This window comes from Uloborus diversus, chromosome 10, assembly GCF_026930045.1.
Source record: "Uloborus diversus isolate 005 chromosome 10, Udiv.v.3.1, whole genome shotgun sequence".
NCBI classification, from domain to species: Eukaryota; Metazoa; Arthropoda; class Arachnida; order Araneae; family Uloboridae; genus Uloborus; species Uloborus diversus.
The window spans coordinates 100763683-100776912 of record NC_072740.1 but is presented as its reverse complement, the minus strand read 5'-3'; the positions used below and the strand labels follow the sequence as shown (position 1 = coordinate 100776912).

The 13230-nt window shown below is 29.8% G+C and overlaps 1 protein-coding gene across 3 annotated transcripts in view; it reads left to right on the top strand.

Moving 5' to 3' along the window:
- LOC129231775 (serine/threonine-protein kinase STK11-like) overlaps positions 1 to 13230 on the top strand; it is a 75084-nt gene that overhangs the window by 47362 nt on the left and 14492 nt on the right. For all 3 annotated transcript variants that reach the window (XM_054866142.1, XM_054866140.1, XM_054866141.1), the window contains exons 3-4: positions 4768 to 4900; positions 9993 to 10129. In XM_054866142.1, coding sequence (XP_054722117.1) covers positions 4768 to 4900; positions 9993 to 10129 — 270 coding nt within the window. The remainder of the gene's footprint in view (positions 1 to 4767; positions 4901 to 9992; positions 10130 to 13230) is intronic.

Below are 13230 nucleotides of genomic sequence, written 5' to 3'. Positions count from 1 at the left end.
GAGAAATGGTCCGAATGGCCATTGCCTCTGTTTTGAATTACTTGTGTTTCTTACTTAAATTATAAACATAAATGCTTGGGTATACATTTTTGTACAAAGGTACTTTCGTTCCTATATTTTCTAAGGCACAAAAATAAAATGTCTGCTTAAACAAAATCCAGTAAATGTGGGAATTGGTTAACACAAAATATTTTGGCGTCTCTGTCGATTTCGTGTTAACGAGGTTTGATTGTATAGCAAATGAAAACAATATGAAATTTATCATTTCAAACTGTTTGCCATTACATTTTTATATTTCAGTATTCTATGGGGGTGCCCAAATTTCAGAATCCTAAAATCCGAATGACCCAAGACTGAGAACTTTTTCCCTTGTTAATATTATCATTGTTATTAGTATTATTTAAAAAAAATCCAAAAATTCTCCCCTCCCCCTTTTTTTAAAAAAGTTACATGTTTAAAATTGTTAACAATGGATCATTTCATTAATGCCAGGTTCATTGAGTATTATTAGCATTTTGCTGTAGTTGTACAACAATCTTTCAGCATCCACATTTGGTTCATGATATTTCTTTTTATTTTTTCACTAGTATACAATACAAAGCATGTTGAACAAAAATATAAAGTATTTTTAGTATAATTATGATTTATGTATTACATTGATCGACATATCATATAGCCAATTATTAATAAATATTATATAATTATAAAAGCATCATCTGCGGATCATGCACCGATGAAAATAATCTCTGACTTCTTTTTTTTTAGCATAGCAAAGTATACTCTCATTAAGAATGATTTTAAAAGAAAAGAAAGAAAGAAAGAAATTTAGCACAATTATGAGCAAAATTTGGAATAACATGTTTAACATCCAATGATACCATAATTTTAGCAATTTTTTTTTTTTTTTTGAATCAATCTAAAATACAGTAGGTTTCAGAAAAGTCTTTTCTAAATAGAGTCTCAGTTGTTATCAGTCTGGATGTAGGTATGTATTTCATCTGTTACTAACTCGAGGTTTGTAAATGATAAGATATTGAGTGATAACAAGCAAAGAGTACTTTATTTTTTGAACTTTCTATACAAATCAGAAATTTTCTGATGACGTACTCTTGTATAGGTCTTCTTAAAGTGAGCCAAGTTAAAACTTCAGCTTCTGAGATAGATATGCTCCGCATATTCTGTTGGTATTCGGCAGACAAATTCAAGATTCGGTTTGACCAAATACTTTAATATTCAGCAACCAAATTATGAAAAAAATAGATATTTGACAATTAGTAAACAAATTTAATTTTTTGTATTACAAATGAAAAATAAGCATAGTACCAAAACCAAACCCAGTGGTCGAGCTTCGTCATAGTTTCAGAAAATTTCACTGTCTTCAGAAAATTTTACTTGAGTCCACTATCACCCCTGCTCTATTCTAAAAGAATAATGATTCCAAGATAATTTAGAAATCTTTCAAACAAAACATTCAGAATGCTCTTCAGAAATCGACTGTTTATGGTCCTTGTAAATTGTTGCATTTTTTGATATTTTTTTCTATCCCCCAACTTGTTGCCAAGGAGTTCGAGCAATTACATTGATAGATTGATCAAGCCAGATTTAATATCTGAGAAGATATCATCTCTAGTTGATATTTCCTTTCTGTATTAATAAATATGAATTTTTGAAATCAGTTTGTACGGCATTGATTTAGGAGGTTTATATACTGCATTTAGTTAAGTTCGTATGAATATATTCAGTAGCAAGTCCAATTTTTATTATTTCCAAGGACCAAGGGGCTGTCCATTCATGATGTCACACTCTTTCATTATTCCCCCCCCCTCCCTCTCTTATGTACTTCTTTTTTCACATGTCACACTATTTTTCAGAAGCATATTCTTATCAAAAAATGTACAATGTCACACTTCTCATAACCGCCTTCCTCTCTCATGTCCCAATCTGTCGCGATTTCAGGAACCCCCACCCCTCTCCCTCAAAGCATGACATTGACATCATTTGTGGACAGCTAACAACTGAAGATCTGTTTTGTTCCTTTTAGTTTCACCTTAAAAGAAGTAACATTATTGATGTAAAGCATAAATAACATATGCATCCTTTGTACATCTTTTATTTTTTGATGAACTCATCCCTGAAAATTGAGTTAATGAAATAATGTTTTTCTACACAGCCCTTGTGTTCCAAACTAGTTTTGTACTAAATTCCCAGAAAATGGGTTGATTGATTTTCTCCCTACATAAAGAACAAATAAAGAGACATATTTTGTTTTGTTAAAAATTTATATGATTAAATTCTTATCATTTTTTGATTAATATAGATACTAGCAGTACCCGCATGGCAATGCCCCTGCTAAGAAGTTAAAGGAAGTCCGTTGAACAAAAAAAAAATCCATGCCCCCCCCCCCCCTCCTTATGATGTGAAATGATCATTTTTCTTCAACTAAAATACATACACACCTTTTCAAAGGACCTATTAAAGTCTCTTTAGAATTTAAAACTATTCACTAAAACACATAAAAATATTACAGTAGCTTTAAAAATCTAAAATAATCGTTCTACTAAATAGTTCATTGCTTAACGCAGCAAGCAGCCATGCTACCGTAACCCTGTCCTTTAGCGAGTGAAGCGAGTTTTTTCCCTTCAATTTACAGTGTTTCGCCACATAAACAATACTATAAATAAAATGTTATAAAGAATAATCACAATTGAACAATCGGACAAATCAAATTATTTAATTAAATAAGAAACTGTCTTCAACTATAAGAACAAAAACAAATGTTGAAGAAATAAGGAAAACAAGACCCAATAGAAAAATCCTACAAAATCAAATTATGTACCTAAACATCAAGAGAAAAAACGCATTCAAAAATCTGCTCGTTGATCACAACAGTGTAGCATGCGCATGGTTCCTTGCAGATATCGACACTTTCGTCCCGTGCCCTCTCGAACATGACTGTAAATATCATTTATATTTCAATACCATTTAAAGTATGCAAATTTTTATACATAATGTATATTTGTGAATGTAAATAATGAAAGAAATATTAATTTAAAATTGATGCATTATAATAATAACATAAAAAATAAACTGCAGTGATTTAAGGAGACAAGATTTAATGACTAAAGTTTGCACTGATTGAAAATATCGGATATATATATCAAAATATCTGATAAATATCAAAATACCATTATATTTTCAGTATTTTCGAAAATATCGTGATATTTTCAAATCACCCTGGCGTGATGTTATATAGCCTATACAGGGCCCAATGCAGGCTGATTTTGCTACCGTTTTTCGGTACCTTCACAAAAATCTTGTTTTGAAATCAGTACTTTCACAAAAATAAAGTAATAAAATCAGTATCTTCACAAAAACATCGAAAATTTCACAAAAATTAGCATTTTAAAATATAAAATTTGTTTATCTGTTTAAAACAAAATTTACTCATAAAATAAAATTCTAAGCAGGTTTATATGAACAATTGCTTAAATAGAAACCTTTTTGTAGTATTTTAACTAATTTTTAGCTGTTTCTCGCTTAAGTGTCTTTATGCAATATTATCGCAATCTTTCAACATGTTTTGAAAAACCGTTTTTCTCATAATTTCCTATATTATACACAGCCTATTAAGCTGAAATTACAATGGTATTTTTCATACTTCTTAAGTTTTTAGCTACCCCCCCCCTCCCCAAAAAACGAAATCTGTTAAAAATAATACTAGATGACATTTACACTTTTCGAACTAAAATTTCACTTGTTCTACTTCTCTTTTACAAAAATTAGGATGCCTCTAAAATTTCACAAAAACAATGCTGATAAGAAAAAAAACTTTCACAAAAATAGAATGATGCAATACTTTCACAAAAATAGGTAGCGAGAAAAAAATCCTGGATTGGCCCCTGCTATAGCTTTCCTCAATGAATGGACTATTCAACAAAAAGAGTAAAAGAATTTTTCAATTCGAACCAGTAGTTCCTGATAAACAAACTCTTCAGACTCTTCTCATACATATATATATATTATATATATATATATTATATATATATATTGCAAATCATTTTTAGTATTTCTTAAGATTCTCTCTGAAAAGTTCCCTCGAGATTTGCCACATGGCTGACTCGAACCTACGGCTATTGGATCATGAAGCCCACATCTTTAGGTCGAGCCACCGTGGCTATGCATATTCTCTGTTCCAAGCATTTTATTTTATAATATAAATTTTGCCGTCTTCATAACATTTTTTATATCTATTTCACTCCTTATTAGTCATAGCATGATGTTATATAGCCTATAACCTTCCGCAATGAATGGACTATTCAACACAAAAAGAATTTTTCAATTGGAACCAGTAGTTCTTGAGTTTAGCGTGTTCAAACAAACTCTACTGCTTTATATTATTAGTATAGATTAATTTAATTAAAATCTATACAATTAATGCTCAATTTTACACACCTCTAATTCAAACACTCAGAATTTTACAAAAGGGCTTAGCGGTTCTAAAATGTCCTTTATTGAAACAATCCTATTCAATTTTATGAACTCTCTATTTTATAAACAATTTTTGGAGTCCCAAATACTTTGGAAAAACAAATGTGAGCTGTGTAATAATTTTAAGATTTTATGATGGCAATTTTCTATATTTTTTAACAGGGGTTAGAAATGCCCCTAACATTATGTAATTATATTATTTAAATTTTAATTTGAATGACATTTAATAGCTTATAATATGATTTCATAAATTACATTATATTTGTTTCACTCATTTAGGTATTTTTGTCAGTTGCTAGATGGCTTAGAATATTTGCATAGTAAAGGGATTGTTCATAAAGACATAAAACCAGGTAACCTGCTACTTGCAAACTGTGGAACTTTAAAAATATCCGATTTGGGTGTTGCTGAGGTATCTTTATTTTATTTTTTTCATTGCATGCTTTTTCTTTCTTTATCATTTCAGTTCTTTTTTAAACTTTTGTCCTTACATGCTTTTGTTTATGTCTTGTGAAAATATTTGCATTGAAAATTTAAAATTTTACATAGTTACTTTAAATGTTTTAATTTTCAATTCAAACTTTCATCAACAAAATATTATTTTTAGGTTAAGTATTAAAATTTATCTGAGGAAATTCAATTAAAGGTAATAAAAAATATGAAGCTATTTCCTTTAGCTTTGAACAGAAATACATGAGCACGCTTTTCAATGAGTGAACTTGTATTGAATCCCTTTTTATGAATCAGAATAAAGTTTAAACGTAGAAATATGAGTATTCAGCAATAAAAATCCAACCAAATATGAATGAAAACTGATTAGTACTAGAAATTTCATGCACTGATTCAAATGTAGCCTTTTTCATAATAAATGGAAATAGTTAATGCTGATTCCTAACTTAAATTTGTATCAGTGTGAGTGCATTATTGCATATAGAGCATTTCTCCGCCCATAAATTTTGAATTTATGAGTTGCTGTTATATCTTCAGCTTGTCACCACAAAGAACTACTTGATTTGCTATATGCATATTTGGAGAAAAAAAATGTTATGATGGAATTCATCATCTAAATTCAGGTATAAATATTCATTTTGTTTAACACATTTGCTGTAATAACTTTACCAATTCTAAAAGTTAAGAATTGATTTTCTGCTGCAAAATATTTGGCTATTTTCATTAGTGGTTCTAAACAAGTTGCAATTTACAGCAGTAATTCTTGTACTGGTGTTTCTCTTTGTGCATATATTTTCTTTGCTTTCTTATAAGTGGTTCATTTTTGAATTGAAATAAGATGATGTTTTGCGATCAATGCTCAAGTGTATGCATGTCATTGTAGTCGAAAAATCTATCATTTAAAAAAAACAGTTAGCTAATTTGAACTATGAGCTCAATGAATGCTTACAAAAAAGCACAAAAGAATTTTTTCCCCTTCCAAGCTGTGGGTTCATTTCTCATCCAGTGGATTCTCTTAGCCCCTACTTGGAGTGCTAACTTATAGCTTTTCACCCAAGCTTTTATCTTCACTTTTTGAGATAAGCAGCACCATGCTTGCAGACTCTCACTGGTGTGCTAACTTACTTTTAGCAGTGTAATTTTTTTGTAAACTCTTTTGAATCAATTATTTCAGAAAGGGAGTAAATCCAATAGATTTCTGTAGGACTTACGCCCTTTCTGAAATAATTGATTCAGTTTCAATAAGCGGACTTCTGCCTGCAGCTTATGTTTGGCTATTCCAGACTGATAATTTCTAATAAGAGTTTAAACTACTGTATCTGAATGTCATAATCAAGTTTTCAGTATATGCTTGTAAAAAGTTTCCAATTATAATATAAATTATTTTATTTAAAACCTAAACTCTTTTTTTTTAAATGACATTTTTATTTCAAAATTAAAAAATGTTCCATTCTTGATAGTTTACAATTTGTAGCCATACACATTTTATGGATTTGTAGTTTTTAGGTTTGCAAAGTTTCAGCATCTTACTCTATATCAGACTAATTGTTAACTATAGGTCAATTCCATGAGTGACACACTACAAATTGAGAATTTTAAGATACAAATCTATCTTTATCTCAAACTTATTGAAGTATTATCTCCTATTTTTCTTCTCAGTATTACTAATTAGCATTGAAACAAATTATTCAACCTATTATTACTCAATAAAAGCTTTACATTACAGTTGGAACTGTTAAAATACAAATGTGACTCACACTACATGCAAAAGGAAGTGATATTTTAGTGATGTTTATATCTTTGGATATCTTCCTCTTTAGCAGAATTAAAAATAAAACTTGTTCTATTTATGTGTCTAGAAAGTTCAAAATTAAGAAAAATATGCAATATTTATTAATATAATCTATTTTAAAACATTAGGGGGCTTTTCTATACATGACTCTCACTACATATAGATTGTGACTCACACTACAGCTTCTAATTTCAAAACACAAAACATCCTACACATTAATTTTTCAACATTGACACATTTAAGCCAACTTAAATCTCAAAGAACATGTTTCAAAACAGAATTACAAGATTTAAATTAACCTAGACACAATTATTAAAACAAAAATTTTGAAATATGTAATGCATGTGCTGATTAAGCAGCTCAGGAAGTTTCTTTGTAGCACTATCAGAAAAAGTCATATCCAGGTCAGATATGTCATCAGCTTTAGGCCAAGATAAAAGTTTGGAATCCTTATCCAACCTTAAAATTTTATGGTCACGACACCTAAGTTTGGCTTGCCAATAACTTGACCAACAAAATACTTTACTAGTCTTTTGCCAGAAAAAGGAACAAGAATCCAGTCCCCAACATTAAAATTTGAAGCTTCTTCATGTATGTTTTCTGTGTCTTCTGGTTCTTCAAAGCACCCATTTGTGAAATTAAATATTTATTTAATTTATCTCCCCTGATATTAACGAAATTTTTAGCTTGTATGGGGATACTCTCTCAAAACAATGCATCCTCCTTGTTTCAGAAATTGGCTTGATTTCAATCCCATTTGGTGCCCACAGCTTATCATAAGACATTTTGAATGTTATCAACTCCTGTGGAACATATATGGAGTGAATATTCAGACAAATCTCTGCAGCTATTTGAATTCTTTCGCAGAATGGGGGTCAATTTTCCTAGATAAGTTGACCTTCCTCACTTGCTGCTTCAGTGTACCACATAAACCATTGATTTGACCCTTGCCATGGCTAGTGACAGAATATTGCCATTGAAACTTTCCTTCTATTAGGGTACCCAAATTAAGTTTCTTCGTTGACGTTTTGTTTCAGCTTTGCAAAAAACGAAATATTTCCCAAATTCCTTAAGCCTTTTTCTTTGCTCTGCTTTACGTTGAGATGGAGTTTTAGCCATATTAACTATAGAAAATACATTTAAATTATTAGTTTGTGTGAATTTTATAATTTTAATGACGAATTTTGTCATCAAAGTGTAAAAACTCACAAAACAAAACCAAAACAGTGGCTCACACTACACACACATTTATATTTATATTTCTAACAGTATTCAAAATTGTATCAAATGAATTGTGAAAAAGTATTGACATCAAGTTATAGAAAAAAAATTAAAAATATTATAGCTGAAACTATAGGCATTATTTAATAAAAATAAAATTTCTATGTTTTTTGTGACTCACACTACATGCATTAGGCTTATTTAAGAATGCAAAATTTGACTATGCTTAAGTTATTATTGGAAAAAATTTGCATGCCTCCTTAAAGTACTGCAAAAACACTTTTAAAAAATACTAATATATAATACACTTCAACTTATCATATATGTGAAAAAGATCCTTATGAAAATGATCAACTTTTTTCAACATTTGTAAACATGTAGCAACACATGTTTACAAATGCCTTTTTTGATGCAAGTTTGTTGCCAGATGCAAAACAAAAAAAGTAATTTTTGCGTAGATAATGTGAAATTCAATCTATTTACTATAAAAAATAAACAAACATTTTGAATAAAGCTTGTTTTAAAATTTGACCATTGTGTGTACTTTGGCATGGAAATGCCTAAATGGAATTTTAAAAATTCGATTCTGCAAGATGAAATTTGCAGATTGTTCTTGCTTTTCCATCTTTAAGAAATTCATAGTGTGGTTGGTGCATAAACTGATTAACATTTAAATTCAAAAATTTTTTTGTCCTTTTTTTTTTTTTTGAACTGCTTCTACAGGATAAAACTAGATGGGGGCAAAAGTTGATCTTTGTAATAGAATATAAATAAATTAGTAAATAAAAGTATTAACACTAGATATAAATCTAAGACTGCAGATTTAGAATGAGTATAAAACGGTGTCATTGTGTGATATGCAGCTAATTTTAGTTTGAATATAATGGCACCTAAACTGTTTCTTCTAAAGTTTGTAAAGATGGAAAGAAAACAGCTCAATTTTTAACAATTTAAGAAAAGATAAAGATTCTTAACATACTTGAACAGCTAAAAAGTGGATCAAAGATAGCATTCATGAGTGAATCTTTTATACGTACAATTAAAAAGGAATCTGTAAAAGTTCAGAACTTCGTTTCAGTGTGAAGCTCGCAGAGTAGTGGCTGAAAAAAATTTAAACTGTGAGAATGGAAACTGCTCTTGCATTATGGATCAAAGTGACCAGAAAGAGGAGTGTTACCATAGATGAAAACATTATGAAAGAAAAGGTGAAGCAACTATAGTTAAAAATATATTCGAATAACGATCTGAGATTGGGCAGCATAAATCATCATCAATTTTTAAATTATAAATGTAACTACTGTATCTACAGCAAAGTACTATTATAGTGCAGTATTTTATTATTACTACATACTGTACATATCTTACTGTTTTATTTTATGTCTCTCTCTCCCATTGATCATTGATTTTGTGCAACATAACAGTGTTTTATGTTGAATAATGCAGCTTTTTTAAAAATACTGTTAAAAAAAATTCTTTATGTAACACCCAGTAATATGTAGTTAAACAATGGTTTAAAACAGTTTGAGAGGTGTTTGCAAGTGTCTTAAATAGTTGGGTTGTTTATATTAAAAAATTGTTTTATACCCTTTTCCATAATGTAAATTTTAACTTATGCAAAGGGTCTTGGAACGCATCCCTCACATAAGTGAAGACAGCAGTATTTGTATTATCATTAATTTTTCTGGGAATGTATGCATTTTCTATAATGGGTTAGTCTGTATGGGATTATTTCAGTGTTTTTTTCCTCCGTTTATTTGTTTTAAGTGAGGAAAATTTTTAATGGTTTGAAGTAAAAACACATACAATTATTAAGCTAATTCAATATAGTAACTTTAAAAAGCATTTAAGAAAGGTTTCAATTGAATAGTCCATTAAAATCTTAGAGGCTTCTCTTAAGGGTAATTTTAAAATGCTTTCACTTTATTATTGTCAGTATTTTTTTTTTTTTATTGTAATCTAATGAGTTTTCTTTCTTTAAACATGTGTATCATGTAGAGATTTACCTAGTTTTATAATATTTTTTTTCTTTTTTTATCTATAGGCGTTAGATAATTTTGCCATAGATGATACATGTCATACAAGCCAAGGATCTCCTGCATTTCAACCTCCGGAAATAGCGAATGGTGATGAAGAATTTTCAGGATTCAAAGTAGATGTGTGGTCTTCAGGTGTAACTTTGTATGTATTCTTGTACTAAAGTTTGGTATCATCATTTGTAAATTTTTGAAAACTCTTTTCACACAAATTGCTGCTTTGTACTATAGTATAAATTAGATAAAATCTATAGTGATAGTCTGGGGATTTCATAAGAAAAAATTCCTATACTAAACAAAAGAGTGGCTTCTTTTTCGTAAGCTGTAATTTGTTTTGAACTTCTGAGTTAATTAGAAGTGAAATTATAAAATTTTTAACCCAAAATCTGAGAAAATGTATGAAAAACATTCTAATTTTCATTCATTACCCGAAAATTCTTTTTCAGATAGTTTTAGTTTTCCATTTACCATTGTAGTGATAATATAATTCTGTTCTATTTGTATTTTCCACTTTTCTAGCACGCTATTTACTAAGCTTAATTGGTTGGCTGCTTTGTGCATCTTTAGGCTTTATGTTTGATATTTTTATAAATTTCAACTTATTTTTATGTACTTATATATTCATGAATAAACAATCAAAATAAATTGGAAAATGCAAAAGGCTAGAACACAAAAACAACACCAAAATGAAAAAAGATGAACCAGGGACCGATACTCTCTCAAGGGGAGGACCGGTCCCTAAGTTCATAAGGCCCTTTCTGTTTAGCAAGAAAGACGGTCCCAATAACTTGCTACCCTCCCCGTGAGCCTTGAAGGAAAATAGAATATGAAAACATACCTGAAAATTAAAGAACGAAAGAGCTTAACTGCATTTTTGTCTGGCACGTGCAAGTCATTTCTTTTACAAGGTCTACATTCTGATTGCTGCTTCCGTTTGAAGGTTCGCCTGAATTCCCTTTCGTTCTTTAATTTTCAGGTATGTTCTCATGTTCTATTTTCCTCCAAGGCTGTTGGGGATGGTAGCAAGTTATTGGGAGTTTCCCTCTTGCTAAACAGAAAAGGCCTTGTGAACTTAGGGACCAGTCCTCCCCTTAAGGAGAGTATCAGTCCCTGGTTCACCTTTTTTCATTTTGGTGTTGTTTTTGTGTTCTTGTTTTTGCATTTTCCAATTTATTTTAATTGTTTATTCATGAATATGTTTGTACTATTTTTGTTTCTAGGAGTTTTGTGCTAGCATTACAGTAACCTATAGTATTTGTTCTTTCATTTTTCTTTCAATGTCTTTGAATTTATATTTAAAATGTTCTTAAAATGTATCTCATGTTTTTTATGTGTGTGTATATATATATATATATATATATATATATATAATAAAAGTGAAGAATATTGAAAAGACCACACCAAAAGCCCATAGATGCACAAAGCAGCAAAACTAAAAAACCAAGTAAATATAAAATAAGCAAACAAAATTTCAAATATTAAACAATTATATAAAAATAATGATGATAAAAAGGAAAATTGCAAATAGCATTAAATAGGAAAAGATAAAGTATGAATCTAGAGCTAATCAGCCGTGGAGGATTGATTAATTATGGTCAAAAGACCAAAATTTTAACTATGAACTAAAAGAGAATGTTTAAGCTCCAGAACATGCAATGTAGAATAACATTGGGCAAATGCACCACTTGCTAAACTATAAACAATAAACAAGAGCTCAAACCTAAAACTAAAAGCAGGGGGTTTCTCCTCGACTAATTAGGAAAATAAGTTCCGATAACCATCCACGGGACAGTACCTGCCAATAACAAAATTATCTTACCTTGAAATCCATATAAAAAGAGCCAATTCCAATGTTCAACATGATAGAAATTCCTTCCAGTTGTCAACGTAAAAATAAAAAATAAAATCATATCCAAAAGATTATTCCAGAACCATGCCAAGTCATCTGTTTCCCATGTGTAAAAATCATCCACCCCGGTGATCCACAAAAAAATGGTTTGTCACGGTTGTATCATACATTTACACAGTTAAACAGTTTCAAAAGAAGCGAAATGCTCATCGAAGGCTATACTTAAGCAAATGTTTTCAACCAGATTTTTAGGGAAGTTATTATTAAAAAGTATGTTTTTGAGTACTGAAATTTCTTGATTAAATGCAGAAATGGCATTGCAAATTCTTTTTATTCTGATAGCTTGCGAAACAATGATGCCAATAAAAACCTTTTTACTTAAGCAGGAGGGAAAATCTTGTAAGCTGTTAACTGTGAAATTAAACTCGCGCCTTTTATCATAGATTGTAGTGTAACAATTTGAATCAATTTGTATGTTGATATCCAGGAAATTAAAGCTATTTTGATTAAAACTAGTCTTTTTGAGTGTTAATGAACTATGATAAATTGTTTTGCTGAGTTCAGAAAAATTCGGAAAATTTATACACAATAGATCATTGATGTACCTGCAACAAAGAGGTGTAGAGGAGGGATTGTCAACTAAATATTTTCTCTCATAATATAAAAGAAAAAGGTTGGCTAATGTAGAGCTAAAATTAGCTCCCATTGCAATGCCATTAATTTGTAGAAAACATGAATTACCATTTTTGAAAAAATTATTGAAAATACAAAATTTAAAAAGACCAAGAAAAAACAATTCATTAAAATCAAGGGAATCCTTGACCGAATTAAAAAGTTCTGACGCAGAGGAAAAAAGTTCAATGAGTAGGATATTAGTGAAGAGGTTTTCAAAATCAAATGTATCCAAGTTATTTATATCAAGCATATTAAGTAAATTGATCACTTCTACACTATTATTAACAATTCAAAACCAATTCTTTTGTTGAAGTTTAAGTTGTTCGAGAATTTTTTTGAGAAACTGTTCAAGTTTTACACTCAGATTTTTTCCGATGGTGTTGGTGGCAGAACATATAAAACGAAACCCAACAGGTGTTTTATGAAATTTTGGAATTGCATATAAGTAAGGTAAGTTAACAGAATCAGGACGTGGCAATTTAAAAAGTTTGTAAGCAGCAGCAAATTTTTTGATGATGGAAGATTAATTAACTTTGGAGGAATTATAAGTGATGTTTTTTTCTAGTTCATTTTTCAAAATATTAGCATATAATTTTTGGCAGCAGATAAAATAATTAGAACTGGCCAGTTCTAATGACTTCAGAAAAAAAAAATGTTCCATTCATAGCTTTGAAGGAAAGATAGATACCAATAATTATGAGCTCTCAAAATGCTATTTCTTT